Source organism: Dasypus novemcinctus, chromosome 23 (assembly GCF_030445035.2).
Source record: "Dasypus novemcinctus isolate mDasNov1 chromosome 23, mDasNov1.1.hap2, whole genome shotgun sequence".
In the NCBI taxonomy this organism is placed as follows: domain Eukaryota; kingdom Metazoa; phylum Chordata; class Mammalia; order Cingulata; family Dasypodidae; genus Dasypus; species Dasypus novemcinctus.
In genome coordinates this window covers 53,728,847-53,749,450 of record NC_080695.1, presented here as the reverse complement: position 1 = coordinate 53,749,450, position 20,604 = coordinate 53,728,847, and the positions used below count along the sequence as shown (strand labels likewise).

The window sequence follows — 20,604 nt, the reverse complement described above, 5'->3', positions numbered from 1 at the left end:
GCTTTGATTTCTTTGATTTCTGGAATAATTCAAAAGGGCAGTCATTCTTTCAAACAAATATACTGTATCAAGGGTGGATTTTTCTTTTTTTTTTTTGGTTGCTGTTTTCAATGTTTTCTTTTAGTCAAAGTTTAGAGGGAAACAAAACCCTAGATCCTGGAGAATCGCGTGTTGTTGCCATTTAGCTTTGCAGTCTGTGCCAGGAGGGACAGCTGCAGGTGTTTGCTCAGGTGAGGTGTGGGGTGTCAGCACGGCACTGTGAGAGAAGCTTGGCCTGCAGGACTGGACGGGGCTGGGCGCAGCTCCTGACTAAGCCACCTACAAGCTGTGTGTGTGGCCCTGGGCAGGCTTACAATGAGAGTTGGCATAAACTCTAGTGATGACTGCCATCAGGGAGGGCGTGGAAGCCAGGGCACTTGGGAATCCCTTACTTGCAAAGTCATTTCTGGGAATTCTCTCCTGGGATCAGCCTCCATGTGACCCCCATTTTTTCAGAGGTTTATTTCTTCATAATGTATCTGAAGGTCTTGGCTCTTGCTTTTCACAGGTACATGTACTTTGGGGAGACATGAAGACCATCAGCAGTTAATGCCTCTATAAAAAATTTAGGAAAAGAAAAAAAGCATGTAACCATGATTTTAAAATATGTTATCTGTAATCAAAAACCCCTATAATAATCTGATCTGATAAACCCACAAAACCAGTCTAAACTGACTAAGCATTTGAGATATTCTGTTTCTTATGAAGCTGTAGTAGTGGAAATTAACTTAAAAATATGCATACATTTAAAACACATTACTATGGAACGCACACTAATCAGAGATAAATTCCAATTTTTTACTTCCAGGAAAGAGAAGGACTACTTAATTCCCCATCAATGGAAAATTGGAAGAAGAGCCCTTCTTTTTTATGACTTAATTATAATGCAGTATATAAAGATCACTCTTCCGGGGTCTCTCGAGTTAGGTCCAGTTGTCTTATGTCAGTAACATACACCATAGGTAACACCTTCAGGACTAACCTGTGACTTTACCAATATGAGTCCTCCAAAGGAGAACAGACTAACCTGAGATGTAAGATTATGTAGTTAAAAAAAATTCTGCCCCAGATTTGAAAATTATGTCATAAAAAATGACATTGTTGCTCTGTAAGAATGGGGATGAATGAGGCACTTTAGAGAAAACATTATGTTGTCAAAGTCTTTGCAGCGTTGAAGGACGGATTCTCAGGGGCATATGACTGTTTTATTGCTTTTCAGCCCTCGGCGGCAAGTCCCACTTTCCCTCCTGCTGACAGAAGAGGAAGCTGCCCTCTACATCCAGTCCTTCTGGAGGGGTTATCTGGTAAGTCCTGGGCAGTTATAGCATTTGGCTTGTCAGGGGGTTTTGTGATGTGGAATATCCTGGGAAAAACCTGAGTTGATTTGAAACTGAGGATGCTATCACTAAAAGTCAGAACTCCAGAAACAGATATTAAAGAGTGATTTAGAATTCTTATCAAAATTTATTCTGCAATCACTATTCAAAGTACACTTCAACCTTTTAAAGTCGGGTTGACTGGCCTGTATTGCCAAAAAAAAAATAGTATTCCGTATATTCAGGGAACAATACATGTCAATTTTAGAAAAAAAACAAGAAAATGTAAGTAATTCAGATAAAGCAAATAAAATTTTTCAAGTTACTGATAATTTCATCACAGGCAGTCATCCTTAAAAATTTTTGGTGTAAAACTTTCTAATCTTTAAAAATCTTAACACATAGTTTAGCATGTAAGTGTTTAAACTTTTCTTTTATAACTTGTTTTTTCTAACTGTTTTCCTATTTGGAGCTTTGAGGTTATTTCCACTGTTTCATTATGGTAATAAATGCTGTGCTGTATACCATTGTGCAGTCATCTTTGCAAATTTGTCCGCCTCTTTATGGAGGAGAAATTGCTAGAAGTAGATTATCAGGGTCAAATGGTGTTTTAAATTCCTAGGACTGCAGTATCAAAGTACCACAAACTGGGGGGCTTAAACCAGTTCTGGAGACTAGAAGACCAAAATCAAGGTGTCAGCAGGGCCATGCTCTCTCTGAAAGCTACTGGGGAGAACCCTCTCTTGCCTCTCTAGCTTCTGCTGGGTGCCAGAAATCCTTGGCATTCCTTGGCTTGCAGCTGCAGCGTGTCAGTCTCTGTCATCACCACCATGTCTGTTGGTGTGTCTTCTTCCCTTCTTATACAGGCACCAGTCATTTTGGATTAGGGCCCATCTTAATCCAGTTTGGCTCCATGCCAACTAATCACAACTCCAAAGTCCTTGTTTCCTAGTAAGGACACACTCCTAGGACTGGGGAGTCTTTCTGGACATAATTCAACCCTTAATAAAGCGTGAGTTTCTTTTGAAAGCTCCTGATCCACATTGGTGGTGGCACTTCAGGAAGGAGGTAGCTGTTGACATTCTTACCAGTCGCATGTGAGAGTGGCACATGGATCTAGTGCTAAAATGGATGACTTACACCATTGTGATGGTTAGGCTAACATGTCAACTCGGCCATGTAATTGTGCCCAATTATTTGGTCAAGCAAGCACTGGCTAATTGTAATAAAAGAACATTTATGGACTTTAGTAATCAGTGAGTTTACTGCACAGATGGCTGATTACATCTGCGATCAACCAAGGAGATTGCTATCAGTAATGAGTGACATTTTATCCAATTCTTTGAATGCCTTAAAAGGGGAAGTGATTTCAGCATTCAGAGAGAATTTCCCAGCTCATCTTTGGATAGCCAGTGTCTCCTGGAAACTCATCAGTGACCCTCATTGGACCTTCCTTGGAGCCCCTGGTTTGCAACTTGCCTGCAGAATATGAATCTGTGCTTCCCTATGGTCACATGAGAGAATTTTATAAAATCTCATACTATTTACACATCTCTTGTTGATTCTGTTTCCCTAGAGAATCCTAATACAACCAGTGTCCCACCTTTCTTTCAAGTCTGAGATCAAGCCTTTCTTCTTCATGGGGACTTCTGAGCTCATCTCAGACATCAGACATCATTTCCTTTGAATGACAACTTGGGACTTTTCCCCCTCACTTGGCCACCTTCACTTGTGTTTGAACAGCCTGAAATTTCATACAATTGACACTGGCCCCTGAAACATCTTGTGCACCTTGATGAACATTTCTAGCTATTGTGTGATGATGATGTTATAGGCACAGTTAAACTTTGGCTACTCTGACATTTTATATGGCAGTATTTGTTTGCTGATTAGAGTATCAATGTTACCAAGCTGCCAGGTAAATAAGAAGCTCCCATTCTGAGCAGCAGTATGGCTCCACCCAAATCTAAGTGCCTAATGTCAATGGGATGAGTTTCCATTTGAAATCAGTGTTGGCAAACAAAGCCACAGATGAAGGCCCATGTGGGTTTACATGAAGGCCAGAGATCTCCATGCTGAGGCTTCCAAACTGAGCTCCACTCCTCGGAGCTGGCATAGGAGAAATACACTGAAGAAATGCACCACCATGCATCTATCCATCAAGAAGTTAGATTAATTCTAATGGGCTACAATCGATCAACATGTATTTGTTAGATGCTCATTACTTAGAACTGTCCCTGATCATAGGGAGCTTACTGTCTGAGGTGAGATTATCCAGTCCCTCCACTACTTTGGTATATGTCACATTCCTGAAAACACCGGTGGAAGTCAAGTGAGAAAGTTTTAAATAGTAGACTTGTACATTATAAGGAGCAGTCTGTTCCTAGAGAGTCAAAAACCATTTATAACACCTGCCCCAGAACATCCCATGATTTGGATACAGTATTTGATGACTTAGGTTTTCAGCATTTCATATGTATTTTATCAATGTGATCTTTTCCTTTCATAATTGAACACCTTAGTTTAAGCCTAGTGATGTCCAACTGAGATTCCTGACTTTCACCAGCCTCTTGATTTCCACCTTTGTCATCAATGCATTCCATTTTTAAGACATAGTACACTAGAATCAGCAATTTTACTTTTTTATTTTCTGTTTCTTTTTATGAAATGATAACAGAAAAATGCAATAAGACATAAAACGGTGATTTTCAATTTTTTTTAAGCAGCAGCATCCTTTCTTCAAACAAAATCATACCCGGAAACTAAGTATATAACCTGGTATTTAACAATAAAAGGAGAACTGTTCTGTCCCTGATTCTCTCACACAGTAAGCTCCCACTATAATACACACACACACACACACAACTGAATTCAATTCACCACACCAACAAACACTGACATATAAAAAGATGTCAGAGTGGCCAAAATTTAACTGTTTATAGCACCATTGTTCTAGTTAGCTAGGCTGCCAGAATGCCAATTCCAGGAAATGGGTCGTCTTTTAACAATGGGAATATAATTTACAAGCTTACAGTTTTGAGGCTGAGAAAAATGTCCAAATCAAGGCATCATCAAGTAATACTTTCTTCCTAAAGATGGGCTGCTGGCAATCCTGGACTTCTCTGTCATATGTCAAGGCATGTGGCAGCATCTGCTGGTCTCTCCTTTCTCCTCTAAGTTTTGTTGCTTTCAGCTTCTTGCTTCCATGTCTTTCACCTGAATTTCATTCTCTTATAAGAGACTCCAGTAAGAGGGTTAAGACTCACCCCAGACCATGCCTAAATGAAGTAACCTAATCAAAAAAGTCCTACTTATAATAGGTTTATGCCCACAGGTCTGGATAAGCTCTATGACCACACTTTTCAGGTGTCCATACAGCTTCACACCATCACAAGCATTATCACACAATAGCTAGAAATGCTCGTGAAAGTACACGAGATGTTTAGGGGGCCAGTGTCAGTTATGTGAAAATTCAGGCTGTTCAAACATAACTGAATTTGGCCAGATGAAGCGAAGAGGTCCAAAGTCGTCACTTGAAGGAAACGATGTCTAATATCTGAGGAGAGCTTTGAAGGCACACGAAGAAGAGGGACAAGACCTCAAGCTTGAAAGAAAGGTGGGACACAGGTGTGGTCAACTGGGACCAAGAGGGCATCCCAGGCAAAGGAAAGAGCAGAGGACCAGGCAGTGATCCCTGGGTGCAACTAAGTGCTATGGCTGGGGCTAGAGCTGGGGACTAGAGCACAACAGAAATTTTTCCAGCTTCTCGTGGAGACAGGATTGGAGAAGGAGATTCCAGAAGATGATTGGAGGGACCGTGTTTCAGTTAGGATGAAGTACAGCTGCAAGTGACAAAATCCCAAAGTAACAGAGGCTTAAACAAAGTAGATTTTTAATTTTCTCTCACATAAAAGGCTGGAGTTAGTTTTACTCCATGATCTCCTCGGGGACCCAGCTCCTTCTAGCTCATTGATCTTCCATTTGTGACCACCATTCCTAAGGTCCCTGTGCTATCTAAGAGAGCTGCTCCAACTCTAGACCTCAGGCCCACATTCCATCCAACAGAAATGAGGGAGAGTCAAAGAAGAAGGGGCAAATGAAGCATGCCAACTGTCTTATAAGGAAGCTTCCAGAAGATAGCCCATGGTACTTCTGCTTACATCTCACTATCCAAAATTTAGTCACAAGGCCACATCTATTAGTAAGGGAAACTGGAAAATGTAGCTCTTATTCTGGGGAGCCATGTGCCTTCCTAAAAATTGCGGAGTTCTCTTATGGCAAAAGGGCAGTCCCTGCCACAGAATGTGAGAACATATCACCTCTCTTTTTGTCCCTTTATTTTACTTTATGTAAAATGTAGCATAAAAAGAAATTAAATGGAAAATAATGTAAATGCCTATCAGTAGGGAAATGTAAATTGAACTGTGGTAAATCCATATTATGGAAAATTTTTCAGATTTAAAAAAAAGAAATAGCTATATATGTACACAATGGGAAAAATCTACAGATGTCATATTTTGGGGTGAAACTAGCAATCTGCAAAGCTGTAAGTATGACATTCAAGCATTTTTAATAAAAAATATTGTATGTTTTCCATAGATACTTACTGACAGGAATATATCCAAAAGGAAGCACAGCAAGCTGACAACAGTGGGTAACTTGGGGAGGCCAGGAAAAAATTAGGAAGACTCTGGCCTCACATGTACTGAACAAAGTTTTTTACAAAGCGAATGTAATATGATTATTACATATTGTTTTAGCTATTTAATTAAAACAATGTAAACAACACGACTATCTCAGTAGATTCAGGAAAAGCATTTGACAAAATCCAACCCACTTTCAGGATAAAAACACTTAATAAACTAGGAATATAAGGGAACTTCCTCAACCTGATAAAGGGCATCTATGAAAAACCAACAGCTAACATCCTGCTTAATAGTGAAAGACTGGATGCTTTTGTCCTAAAATCAGGAACAAGACAAGGGTAGTCTCTCTTCTACTTCTTCATTCACTGGCTTGAAGGAATCCAACATTTACTGGAGGGCAACTAGACAAGAAAAATAAATAAAAGACATCAAGATTGGAAAGAAGTAAAACTATATTTGCAGATGACATGATTTTGTATCTAAATAGTCCTAAAGGAATCCACTAAAAATCTATTAGAATGTATAAAAGCTACAAAATTGTGCAGTGCAAAGTGTAAACCATAATGTAAACTATAGACCATGGTTAGTGGCAATGCTTCAGTATGTGTTCATAAATTGTAACAAATGTATACCACACTAATAAAAGATGTTGTTAATGTGTTAATGTGTGAGAGGGGAAGGAGGGTGGGGTCTATAGGAATCTCCTCTATTTTCAATGTAACATTTATGTAATCTAAAGCTTCTTTAAAAATAAAGAAAAAATAGTGATGTGGTTGGGAAAATTAAAAATTCTATTAGAATTAATAAATGTTTTCATCAAAGGTTGCAGGACACAAGCTCAATAGAAAAAAATTGATTGTATTTCTATACAATCGCAATGAAAAATCCAATAATGAAATTTTGAAAGTAATTCTATTTATAATAGCATCGAAAATAATAAAATAATTAGGAATAAGTGTAACTAAGAAGGTGCAAGACTTGTACACTGAAAACTACAAAGCATCATTAAAAGAAATTAAAGAAAATCTAAATAAATGGAAAGACATCCCATGTTCATGGAAAGTCCTGGGTTCAGTTCCCAGTGCCTCCTGAGAAAACCAGAACAAAACAACAAGCAAAACAAACAAAAAACACCAACTCAGGGAAGCTGATGTGGGTCAGTAGTTGAGCACTGGCTTTCCATATAAGTTCCTGGGTTCAATCCCCAGCCCTCAGTACCTTAAAAAAAAAAAAAAAAAGCACAAGCAACACAAAAAAAATGGATAAATTATACCTCATCAAAATGAATAGCTTTTGCACTTCAAAGAACACCATCAATAGTGAAAAACAAGCTACAGAATGAGAAGAAATATTTGCAAATCATATAATTGGTAAGGGTCTGGTATCTAGAACATATAAAGAACTCGTACAACTCAATAATGAAAGGACAAATAACCCAAATTAAAAATAAGCAAAGGATTAAATCAACCTCTTTCCAAAGAAGATAAACATGGTCAATAAGCACATGAAAAGATGTTCAACATCATTAGTTATCAGAGAAATGCAAATCAAAACTACATGAGATACCGCTTCACACCCACTGGGATGGCTATATTAAGAATTATAAAACAGAAAATAACAAGGTTTGGTGAGGATGTGGAGAAAATTGGAACCTGCATATATGACCTGTGGGAATGTAAAATGGTGCAGCCACTTTGGAAAAACAGTTTGGCAGTTCCTCAAAAAGTTAAACATGGAGTTACAATATGATGCAGTATTTCCACTCCTAGATATATTGAGGAGAAATAAAAACATAGGTCCACCCAAAAGCATGTACACAAATGTTCATAGCAGCATTACTCATAATAGCCAAAAAACAATCCAGTATCCATTAAGCAGAGAATGGATAAACTAAAGGGGTATAGACATAGGATGGAATATTATTGCCATAAAAAGGAATGAAGGATTTACTCTTACAAGCTACAAAATGGATGAATTTTGAAAACATTATGCTAAGTGAAAGAAGCCGGCACAAAAGGCCACATAGTGTATGATTGCATTGATATGAAATGGTTAGAGTATGCAAATCCATAGAGACAGTAAGTAGATCAGTGGTTGTTGCAAGCTGAATGGGGAGGGGAAATAATTGGGAAGTGACTACTAATGGGTGCAGGGCTTCTTTTTGGAGTGATGAAAATGTTCTGGAATTAGAGGTGATATTTGCACAACTTTGTGAATATACTAAAAAGCACTGCATTGTAAACTTTAAAAGGGTGGATTTTATGGTATATGAATTGTAGTTGAATGAAATAAATAAATATGATGGAAAAAATAATAATATGAAGCAAGCCATTATTTTATTCCTTGTAACAGCAGTTCTTGATTTCTGATTTCTGGCAATAAGAATTAAACATTAGAATTAAACATCCTCCTATTACTAGCAGAAGGGATTCTCAGGAATTTATGAAGTGTACTCTGAGAGCACCCTCACAGAAAGAACACACACAAATTCTCTCTCTTCTTATGCACTCCCATATAGTTGTTTTTCTTTCTTTATTTCTCCCCCCTTCTCGTTGGCGCTCACTGTCTGCTCTCTGTGTCTGTTTGTTGTGGGCTCGTCTTCTTTTTAGGAGGTACCAGGGACTGAACCCAGGACCTCTCATATGGAAGGGAGACACCCAATGACTTGAGCCACCTCTGCTCCCCATGTAGTTTTTATTATACTCTCTGTGAAGTTTTAAAATCCAAAAACTAATACCCTCACTCTCTCATCTAGTGCAAAACTAACTGGACTTTGTCTAAAAATACTTTTGAACTGGCCACATTAGCAGAAATGTCATGTGATAGGAATGGCTATTTTGAGTGAACCCTTCCTTGTTGCTGTGACTTTATAGTTAGCATTGTAAGTAAGTTCCTGATATTTATTACTAGACATTAAGCACTTCTGTAGAAGTAGACATTCTCCTGTTACTTCAATCAAAGCACTAAATAGTGGTTGGAAAGCCAGATTGTTCCAATATACAAAACTGGGTGTTTAAAAAAACAAAAAACATTTGGATATTGTGAACAAAATCCTTTGAAAACTCTCCTTTCTGAAGTGTGATTTGTGATAAGTCCTATTCTACCCCATCAAGTGGTGGTCTTCTGTTTATGAAATATCAAAGGCAGTAGCTAACAACTAACAGAGAATACTCTACTCTCTCGTGAAGTTCAGATGAGGTTCCCGTGGGCCGTAATAAATTGAAATTTCTTTAATGGTTTTGGGAGACAGAGACCAGATAAATCCACTGACTATTCTACCTAAAAGAGCTTGCAGTGTTTTTTGCTTTGTGCTCATTGGATTTATTTTATTTTGTCTAGTTCAGCCTAGACACCCAGAGTGACATTCATTAGGTTCAGCAATCCTCCCCTCTTCCCAATGTCAACCCCCCTGCTGGGCATTGTGACAGCTGAGAATCACAAAGGCCACCAGTCATTACCCATTATTTTATGGTGAACAATACAGTGTAAGTTGCTTCAGCGGCTCCTTTGCCGCCTTGTAAAATTTTAAAGATTAAATTTAAAAAATAAAGGGAGATCCTGATCTCTACCAGCTGAGAACAGTGTGATTTTGTGTATTTATACCTTACTCATTCATCCCTTTGTTGAGGGGTAGACGAGGTGCCCCAGAGAAAGCAGCTTGCTATGAGCAAAGAGTCAAGAGTTTTAGAGTTGAACAGGCCACATCTTGGCTATAGGGGTGGGCCTGTGTTGGCTTGGACATACAAATATTGCATCCCTCTGGCCACAGGAATGGGCATGTGAAATCAGGGCAGACAGACCCAGTGAAACTCATTTCCAGGATTCTAAATGGAGTTGTTAGGACAGAGAAGCCCTCTTTGCACTGGGGCTGCTAAGAGGTGAGGCTGTTAGGCTGGAGCTTCTGATGGCCATCTTGCCCCTGTGTGAAGAACCTGCCAGAGAAGTGACCACAGAGGCAAGAAGAGCTCAGAGAGGGAGAGAGGCTGAGCCGTGGGCACACAGGACACCAAGATTCAGCTACATCAGTGAATGCTCTTCAAGACTGATTTTTTTGTCACAATGTAGAGTCCCAACAGTGACAATTTTTAACAAAAATTTTTAGATTCTCACTTATTTGTACATGAAGAAGGGTCTTGGCACAAAGTGAAAATCTGGGTCCACTTGTGCAGAGCTGTGATCCTAACTTGTCCCAGGGAAGGATTTTGGTCTGCATCAGCCGGAGCTTGGCCACAGCTGAGAGAGGAAGCCTCTCCCCAAGGAACACATTTTTCTAAACATATCTGCTTTTTAAAAAAATTGTTTAAGTAATACTTATCAATTTTGGGAAAAATTATGTAATGCCTATAATTTTTAAACTTCTCTAATGGTGTTCATCCTTCTAGAACTTTTTCCTATTCATATGGTTATAAATATATTTCTTTTTACAAAATTGTGATGGTAAACACTATTTTCTACCTGCCCTTTTCCCTTAAATGATAATACTGGGAATATCTTTCTTAGTAAGTATACAAAGATCTGTCTCAAAAATGTTACTCCTTTGATAGTCCATGATAATCTTTGATATTCCTTTCTGTGAATACATTGAACCATAACTTATTTTTACCATAAGTGATTAGGCATTCTAGTTTTCTCTCCTTCCATAAATTGTGTTATGAAAAACACCCTTGTTCATATGTCATTGTAAAGTTGTTTTATTTTCTTGATAAGATCTATTGCAGAAAGTGGCATCGATGGCTCAAAGATGGCCCAAGCATTTTTTCAGAGTTTTGATAATTATTGCTAAATTATTGTCTAGGGAAGCTAAAGTCTAGCCTCTAGACCAATTTACATGTCCACTGGCAACGTGAAAAAAGAATAGAATTTCTCATAGACACATTGTTTATTATTATGTAAAAATAAAGAACTCTATGTAGAAAATAGGCTAGAAAGAAATATATGAAAATATTATTGTGCTTGTTTAGATCTAAATAAATGATAATGTTTTTACTCTCTCTACATTTTTCTTTTTAAGATTTATTTTTTAAAATTTATTTATCTCCCCTTACCCCCCCAGTTGTCTGCTGTCTGTGTCCATTCGCTATGTGTTCTTCTGTGTCTGCTTGTTTTTTCTCCTCATCTTTCTCTTTAGGAGGCATTATGAACCAATTCTGGGACCTCCGGTGTGGGGAGAGGCACTCAATTCCTAGAGCCACGTCATCTCCCTGGTCTGCCGCGTCTCTCACTGTCTCTCTTCTGCATCCCCCTTTGTTGCATCATCTTGCTGCACCTGCTCTCCACGGCATAGGCCAGCTTGCCTTCACCAGGAGCCTCCAAGAATCGAATCCAGGGCCTCCTATATGGTAGACAGGAGCCCAATTGTTTGAGCTACATCCATGCCCTTTAAGTATGTTTTGATTTATTTTTTTTCCTGAAAAACCACTCCTTTCTATTTAGAGATGACCTATATAATAAGGTAGGTCAAAAATGGATGAAGACACAGCCAGGCTAAAATTGAAGCATCTACAGAAAGGGTCTTCAAAGAATACAAAGAAAAGACTTTGTAATTCCTCCCACATTTTTCCACAAAAAGCAGAAATTCCATCTTGAAGCTCTGCACTTAAGAAGATAAAGTTTTCTCCACTTCAGGCAGCTGGCTGGCCTATTAGGCATGGTAATTTTTAAAGGTCACATGAAATTCTCATCACTAGCCTTAACTTTATTGTTCTTGAATGTTATGCCTGCCTGGAAAGACTTTACTCTAGAAAGAGTAAAACCAGCCCTATAGCAACTTGTTAGCAACTTGCGCTCTAAGTTAAATCCAGGTATGTGTGGTTATGGATAACTTTGGGCAGGTTGTTTATCTTCTGAACCAGTTTCCAGTCTGTAAAGTGGAAATATTGATAATTCCTCTCTCTGAAGATTGAATTGGATGTTAGTCCAAGTAAGGGACTTGGCACGGTGCCAGTCACATAGTGACTCCACATTAAATATTAGCTATTGTTGCTATTGGTTCTATTTTCCATAACAGAGCATCTTTGTAAAAACCATCCTAGTGGCCTCCTTGAGGTTCCTCAAGTGCCCCAGTCATACATACTCCTGTCTCAGGGCCTTTGCACTTGTTATTTATTCTCTCAGCCTGTAAGTATCAGTCATGGCGCCTTCCTATGCTTCATTCAGGCTTCTCAGACATTCCTCCTTTCTAAATAGCACCTTCTCGTCACTCTCCAGCCTCTGACTTTGCCTTATATTCTTTCTGTTGCCTATTAACTCCCTGACATTGTATTCGATATTCACTGGTTTGTCTATTGCCTGTCTCCCCTGACTAGAATGTGAGCTCCATGGGACAGAGGCTACTTCACTTGTTCTTCCCTGTATCCTCAGCCCCTATAACAGTGTCTGGCACACAGAAGGCCCAGAATAAATATTTGAATGAGTGACTGGTTCTTTAAATGATCTCTCTAAGGGACATTTGAGAAGAAAAACAGACTATATTGTTCTGTTTTTTAAAAGATTTATTTATTTATTTCTCTCCCTGTCTCTCTCCCCCCCTCCGGCCCCAGTTGTCTGTTCTCTGTGTCTATTTGCTGCGTGTTCCTCTTTGTCCGCTTCTGTTGTCAGCGGCACGGGAATCTGTGTCTCTTTTTGTTGTGTCATCTTGTTGTGTCAGCTCTCTGTGTGTGCAGCACCATTCCTGGGCAGGCTGCACTTTTTTCACACTGGGCGGCTCTCCTTACGTGGTACACTCCTTGCACGTGGGGCTCCCCTACACAGGGGACACCCCAGCGTGGCACTGCACTCCTTGCGCGTATCAGCACTGCATGTGGGCCAGCTCCACACCGGTCAAGAAGGCCCGGGGTTTGAACCGCGGACCTCCGATGTGGTAGATGGATGCCCTAACCACTGGGCCAAGTCCGCTTCCCTATTGTTCTGTTTTATAAACCCTTCTCTTGGACTTTCATAGGCATTTAAATATGGACTTTTGTGGGGAGTTTCTTATATACCAGGAACCTCGGACTCAGCAGTGGTCCTTGTTAATCCTCCCAGAGATGACACTTGAGAGAAGTATATTCATTTTATTATTGGCCTTTGGGTACAATCTCCTCACCAGGGTTTGTGACATAGAGAAATGAAGAGTGCTGTTAGAAACTGGTTTCCCCCAAGCAGGCTTGAAAGGAGGGCATCAGCTGAATGAAAGGAGGGCGTACTGGGGCATGTTTAGTTCATCTTACTATTGCATAGGAAAGGTTTTCTTCATTTGGGATTTCTCTTCCTATTGCTGATATCTGCTGGCAGGTGGGTAGACTTTGCCAGCAAAAACCAGACATTGTGTTGTGCAAAAGGAATGCTAAAAATGGGGCATTGTATCAAATTACCACCAGCTCCCCTCTTCACGGTGCATGTCCATGTCTTGGTAGCCTAAGAGGGACTGGTCGTATACTTTATGACTTGAACAATCCCTGCCCCAAGGGCCAAGCAGGAACTCCACTTGGGAGGATTTATCTTCTCCCTGCGATCCCCCTTGTCTTTTTCTGACTCCTAAATATAGGCTTAGCCCTTTTTAGCCCATCACCCTCAAACCCCTCCAAGTTCTGTACCATAGAGACCTTTTCTTTAGGCTATTTCAGATGTCTGTGAAAGGATTTATAATTATGTTGACTGAGGCTAAGTATTTGAAAATGGTTTTGAGCATTTTGTAACATGCAGAAAATGTTTATAAGTTGTTGGAGAGGCTGAGGCCCCCTGGATAAGTCTCACTGAATGAGTGGAATAAAATCCCTAAACTTTTCAACAGATGTAGAGGCCTTGGTTTTTAGGCCTAAGATTCAGGCATTAGACCTCTCACATTTGAAATGGAATGTTTCCAGCAATAGCTGCTGACACCTGTTTTAGTTTGCTTAGCTGCAGGATGCATATACCATAAAATGGGTTGGCTTTTTAGCAATGGGAATTTATTAGCTTACAAGTTTACAGTTTTGAGGCTGAGAAAAATGTTCAAATCAAGGCATCATCAAGGCGATGCTTTCTTCCCAAAGACTGGCTGCCAGCCATCCTTGGTTCCTCTGCCATATGGCAAGGCATATGATGGTATCTGCTGGTTTCGCTTTTCTCTTCCTGGTTTGGTTGCTTTCAGCTTCTTGCTTCTGGGGCATTCTCTCTCATTTTCTCTGAATACATTCTGTTCATAAAGGACTCCAGTAAGAGGATTAAGACACCACCCTGGGCTATGCCTTAACTGAAGTAATACCATCAAAAGACCCTACTTATAATAGGTTTACACTCACAGGAATGGATTTAAGAATATGATTTTCTGGGGTACATACAGTTCCAAACCACCACACTGACTTTTCTGCCATCACTTTCAAATGGAAGCCAAACACCTTCCAACTGACATGGGACATCATTTGCTCATTCTTCCATTTGATCAGTTTCTGTGGAGGGCCTTCTACCTGCCCAGAACAGTGCTGGGCACTGTAGAAACATAGCTCATCCATCCCTTGATGATCTCAGAGACAACTAAAACAAGAAGAATGACAATAATATTAATAATAGAGAAATCTAGTATTTTGGAACTCTTTCTGTGTAGCAGGCCCTGTGCTGTGTTTTATAAGTGTTATTTCCTTTATTCCTTATGATGACCCTACGAAGTAGGCAGGTATGTATGCATTACTATTATCTCATGTATAGATAGATAAATCAAGACCTTAGAGACCATGACTTGCCAGATAACATCCAGTGACAAGTGGCAGAACCAAAGCCAAGCCCACGTCTGACCCTTCTCAGAACCCCGTTTCTCTCTCTCTTCTCTTTCTCTCACTTTAGCTATTTTGCATTCCTCCTAGACATGGGAGAGCATTCCAGTTGCTCCATGTCCTCATTAACACTTGGTATGGTGATTCTTTCTCATTTTAACCATTCTAGTGGGTGTGTAATAATTACTCACTGTGTGTTTTTGTATGTTAAAGGAGTTTATTATGTAGAGTAAAATTCACCCCTTTTTAATGAATTTTGACAAAGCACACAGTCATCTAACCACCACCATAATCAAGAAATAGGGCATTTATATCACCCCCCCCCCCAAAAATTTCCTCATGTTGCCTGTTTGTAGTCAACACCGCCCCCACCCCTAGTCCCTGGCAACCGCTGATCTGTTTGCCTTTGCCAAAATGCCATATAAATGGAGTTAGACAGTATGTAAACTTTGAGTCTGGCTTCTTGAACTCAGCCTAATGCATTTGAATTCTTCCGTGTAGTTGTGTTTATCGGTAGTTCATTCTTTTTTCATTGCCAGCAGTATTCCATCAACAACAAGAGAAGAACCAAGAAGGGATTCCTGAAGCCTGGTGACGAGCACTTTTGAATTTTACATAAGACTCATTTGTTTTTATGGCTGGTTGCAATGATTTCACTATGCATCAAGATCACCCGTGGAAAGAAGTTCTTTTCACTTTCGGATACTCAGAGCATCACTCCCCTGAGATTCTTGTTCAACTGACTATAGTGAAACCAGGACAAAGGCTGTTTTTTAAAGAGCCTAAGTGACTCAGTCAGGGTTGAGATCCACTGCTGTATTGTAATTGACTTTGCTGCCCATGAGTTGGATGATCTAGGACAAATCACTAAACTTGAGTCTCAATTTCTTTCTCTAGATTGCGAATAAAAATAGCTGTCCATTCTAATTCACCAGGTTATCGTGAGGATCAATATATTTTTAAATGCAGCAACACAGGAGAAAGTGTAAACTGTAGCTGCTTCATCAAATGGTATCAATATGGGTATAATTATATATCAGTGTCTTTTGTATTTGAAAAGTGCCAGAGGCTCTGACTCCTGCACAAATGAGAGAGGTTTTAGAGACCAAATGGAAAGAGTTGCCTCTCCCAGTCCATTTTACGTGTACTTGTAGAAGAGTGCTTGATGCAGATGGAGCAGAGAGTTGGGTACATACAACTCCTTCCCAAGACTGTGGTGATGTCGACAGAAGTGGGCCTCCCTATAGGCCAGCGGTTCTTCGCCTGGGTGGATGAAGTCAGTGTTTTTGCAGAAAGGAAACACTGATGCAACTAGAAAGACAAAAGAAGCAGAGGCATGGCGCTCCAGATCCAATTACAGCACAGCGCAGGAGCCAGCATCTCAGAAAGCAAGGGGAGTGCCTCTGGCCTCTGGAGAACATCTTATGAACCAAGATGCCATTTAACAACAGCATTTGACCACCTTGGAAAATATTGACTGGAGTGGTGCCTTAATTTGGGTATGGAAATAAATGGCCATCCAGATATATGAAGAAGTCTTTATTAATATATTTATTATAAAAGAACAGATACTCATTGTAAACAAAAATCAAACCCCATAGACGTGGTTTAAAGTAAAATGTGAAAATCTCCATTCCTGCCCCACCCCAAACCTGGTTCCCAGCTGTCACCACCATGCGCAGTTTGGTGTGTGTCTTTTCAGTTTCTCCTTTGTATATGAATGTTTATGTGCATTTCTTACATTGTGTGTTTTTTCTAAATATGGTCTCTCGCTCTCTATTTATAAATATGGGCTTACACTTGAGCTCTTCTGCAACTTGCCTTTTCATTTAGCTTGGAGGATAGCTTTCTCCATTGGCACATGTAGAACTATTTGGAGCATTTCTTTTGGAAGGAAGACACACTTACCAATGCAGTAAATTTGGCCAAACATGTTCTTGTTCAAAATACTCCCAGCTCAAAGTAAGTACTGAGATGGCAGAACTGAAAAAGCCTTTAAGAGTTAGTCACAAATTTTATTTCCTCAGAAAGTCCCAAAAGAGAATGATTTAAAGTCCAGATTCATTTTCCCTCCGCTTTCTCTGGAGTGTTTGGTTCCCTCCATATTGTTGGTCTGCTCCAGGGCTGTCCCCAGCTGGCTCTTCCGCCTTTCCAGCAGTCCCCTGGTGCTGCTGGCCCAGGCGGGGGTGGGGTGGGGAAGGTGGTGGGTGCATTGCCTCCCTCTATGCACCGCTCTTTAGCCATCTCTGTGGCTTTTCAAGCAGCACTTTTCAACCAGTGTCATTTCAAGCAGCACTTCCGTTCTCAGGCAGGGGTCAGTTGTATTTTTTGAATGGCTTCTGATATGACCCAGGTGAAAAGTGGCACAGAGACAGTGGCAAGCAGTTTGATGAGTCTCACAGCTTCCTTGTGAAGCTGTTTAGAACTCCTCCTAAGACCATTTTTTTTTTGGCCAGCGTCCTAGCTTTTTTTTTTTCCCTTAAATGAGAGAAGTTGTAGGTTTACAGAATGATCATGCAGAAAATACAGAGTGCCCATATACCTATGCCCATTTTTAACATTTTGCATAGTGGGGTATCTTTGTTAAAATTGATGACAGAACAATTATTATAATTGTACTATTAACTATAGTCCATAGTTTACACTAGGATTCCACTGTCCTAAAATTTTCCCCTTTTAACCACATTCAGATGTGCAATTCAGTGCTGTTAATTACAATTGTGTTACTATCACCACTGTCCATTACTAAAACATTTCTATCAACCTAAACAGAAACTCTGCACCCATTAAGAAAACTCCCTACCCCATACCCTCACTCCAACACCTGCTAATCTGTATTCCGGTTTCTGATTCTTTGAATTTGCTTATTATAATTATTTCATATCAGTGAGGTCATACAGTATTTGTCCTTTTGTGTCTGACTTATTTCACTCAATATAGTAAGACAATTATTTTTTAATACTTTGCAATTTTTCAGTCTAATTCAAAGGCAGTATATATAATGGTTAAGCAAGCAGGTACTACAATTAGATTAATTCATTCACTAATATTCTTTTACTAGTATTTATTGAGTGCATACTATGTAGCAGCAGGTGTTGTTCTAGGCACTAGACATACCACAGTGAGTAAGACAAATTCACTGCCCTCTTGGAGCTTGCATTTTTATGATAGATTATAAACAGATACATAAATATGTTATATAAGTCAAGAAGTGTATCAGTTCCCTATTGTTGCAATAAGGCTATGTGACAAACCATCCCAAAGCTCATGACTTACATGCATACATTGATCTCTCACTCCTGTGTCTGCAGACCAGCCAGGTTTTTGTGGTTGCACGCTGGGAGTTCTGTTCAGGTCTTTTCCAGGGTTGGTCCTTCTTCTGAGACCTGCAGGCTACCAGGGGTCTGTTTCTGTCATGGCAGAGGTCAGACCCTCTCAGAGGGGCAAGCAATAGCACACACATTGTGCCTTAATGTCACTTGTGCCATATTCTACTGGCCAAAGCAAGTCACATGGCCAAGCCCAGCATCACTGGGGCAGGAATGCACACTCCTGTCATGGAGGTGTGTGGCAGGGAGAAGGACTGAACATTTGCTGAACAAGAGTGTACTGCAAATACTAGGAATCGAAATAAAGCAAACAAAAGGGCTAGAGAATAATGGAGGCTACTACTGTTGTAGATGATGTGGTGGGCAGGGAAGGCCTCTCTCGGGTGATGTTATTTGAGCAGAGACTTGAATGAGGTTCGTTCAAGGCAGAGGAAAAAGCAAGGGCAAGAGAAGGAGGTTGCTAGATGGACTGGAGAAAGAGCAGTTAGGTCGGGGTGGTTGGATTACAATAAGCTGAGAGTGAGAGGGAGAAGAGGTGAGAAAAGTATTCAGGACCAGATCCAAGAGGCCAAATGTGAGCTCCCAGCAGGACTTTGGAACTTTGGATTTCTTCTGACCCTGATGAGAAATGATGATGGTTTTTGAGCAGAGGATGACATGATCTGACTTCCTTTTCAGAGGAGACCGTGGTGGCTAGCACCCATGGTGACCCCTTCCCCAGTGATCCCCAGTGACACTTACACCCCATGGAGTCCTTTCCACCATTGCATCAGGGTTGTTATGTGTGACTGGTAGAACATGCCAAAAAGAATGGTGTGCCGCTGCTGAGTTTGGGTTAGAAGAGACACTGTGGTCTGCCTCTGTCTCACTGGTGGAGGCCAGCTGCTGTGTCATGAGCACAGAGCTTTACAGGGCACAGAGTCCTACAGAGATGCCACTTGACCAGAAATGGGCCTCCAGCCAACAGCCACATGTGTGAACTTAGAAGTGGAGCCTCCAGCCCTGTTGAGCCTTCAGATGTCACTGCAGGCCCAGGCGACATCTTGACTGCAACCTCGGGAGAAACCCTGAGAAGAACTGCTTCTCCTGGATTCCTGATCCTCAGAAACCATGTGAAATAATAAAAGTTTGCTGTTGCCTCAAGTCCCCAAGTTTTGGAGTTGTTACGCAGCAGTGGAAACTATGCAATAACTCAGATTGTGTATGAAGAGCAGACTGTAGAAATGTTTACATTGGCATTATCCACGTTAGCCAAAAGGTGAAATCAACCCAAAGCTCCATCCATGGATGAACGGACAAACTGACACTGCTATATCCACAGAATGGGATATTATTCAACCACAAAAACTAGTGAAGTATTCCTACATGTTACAACATGGGATGAACCTTGACGATAATATGCTAAGGGAAAGAAGCCAGCGTGAAGGTCGCTTATCATGTGATTTCATTTGTATGAAATATTCAGAGTAGGTAAATCCCTAGAGACAGAAAGCAGGTTGGTGGTCGCCAGGGCCTGGGAGAGGTGGGAAGGGGGAGTGGCTCTTTAATGGATCCAGGAGTTCTTCAAGGTCGTGTAACAAAGTTTTGAAACTAGAGGGGTGGTGGTTGTACAATATTGTCAGTGCACGAAAAGCCACAGATAGGTACACTTTAGAATGGTTAATTCAATGTTATGTGACTTTCACTTCAGTGAAAAAAATGAAACATTACCTACACACACACACATACACACACACACACACACAGTGGCAGCAGGGAGACTGCTGTAATATTCTGCATCCCCACTGCAGACACTGCAGTCTGTGGACCAGCCGCAGCATCATGGGAACCGGGGAAATGCAGAATCGCGGGCCCTGCCCCAGACCTCCTTGATCATAATCTGGATCGTAATGAGCTCCCCAGTGAGCCATTGCACGTGAAAGTTGGAGAAGCAGGACTATTGGGACAGCCTGGGGCAGGGGGGCAGGAGGGGCCACGCTGCGCGTTTGGATTCTGGCCTCCCAGCCCTGTGACCTCCAACACATGCTGTAATTTTCCTCAGCCCGCTTGCTGTCCCTGTGAAGTTGGGGTCAGGACGGAGCCGGCCTCCCGGGGTCGCAGGGGAGGCATGAATGAGGTGGGGCACGCGAGTGCTCAGCACCGTTCCTGGCACCTGGTTAGGCTTCAGTCAACGTTCGCTCTCCGTGGACTTGACCTGATTCATGCATTGGCTTCCCTAGAGAACCTATTCCCGATTATTGATTTCCTGATGTTTTTTCCTTCCTTGCTTTTTTATTCCCTGTGAAAGACTTTTTGAAATATCCCGTTTTTCAAAACATCCTTGAGCTCCTCAGAAAAACCTTTGTCTGAACCCAGCATGGTTCCAGCTGAACCCTCAGAAAGAGGCGCCTAGTTTCCATTGTCAGTTTCCAGGCCCAGTTCTCAGGACAGTTTTCAGAGCCACCTGGCAGAACCAACTAGGCCACAGGGCTATAAATAGGGAGCTGGGGGTGCTTTGGGTCTAGCGCCCCAGGCCAGGCCCTTCCCCTCCCCCCTGCCTGGCTCT

The 20,604-nt window shown here is 40.9% G+C and overlaps 1 protein-coding gene across 3 annotated transcripts in view; it reads left to right on the top strand.

Moving 5' to 3' along the window:
- The window catches only part of IQCK (IQ motif containing K), a 144,045-nt gene that overhangs the window by 61,466 nt on the left and 61,975 nt on the right, over nucleotides 1-20,604 (top strand). For 2 of the 3 annotated variants that reach the window (XM_004450400.4, XM_058286362.1), the window contains exon 7: nucleotides 1,259-1,343. In XM_004450400.4, the coding sequence (XP_004450457.1) occupies nucleotides 1,259-1,343 (85 nt within the window). Of the gene's footprint in view, nucleotides 1-1,258; nucleotides 1,344-15,272; nucleotides 15,354-20,604 lie in introns of those variants that run through there. The other variant, XM_071211314.1, reaches the window with a different exon arrangement.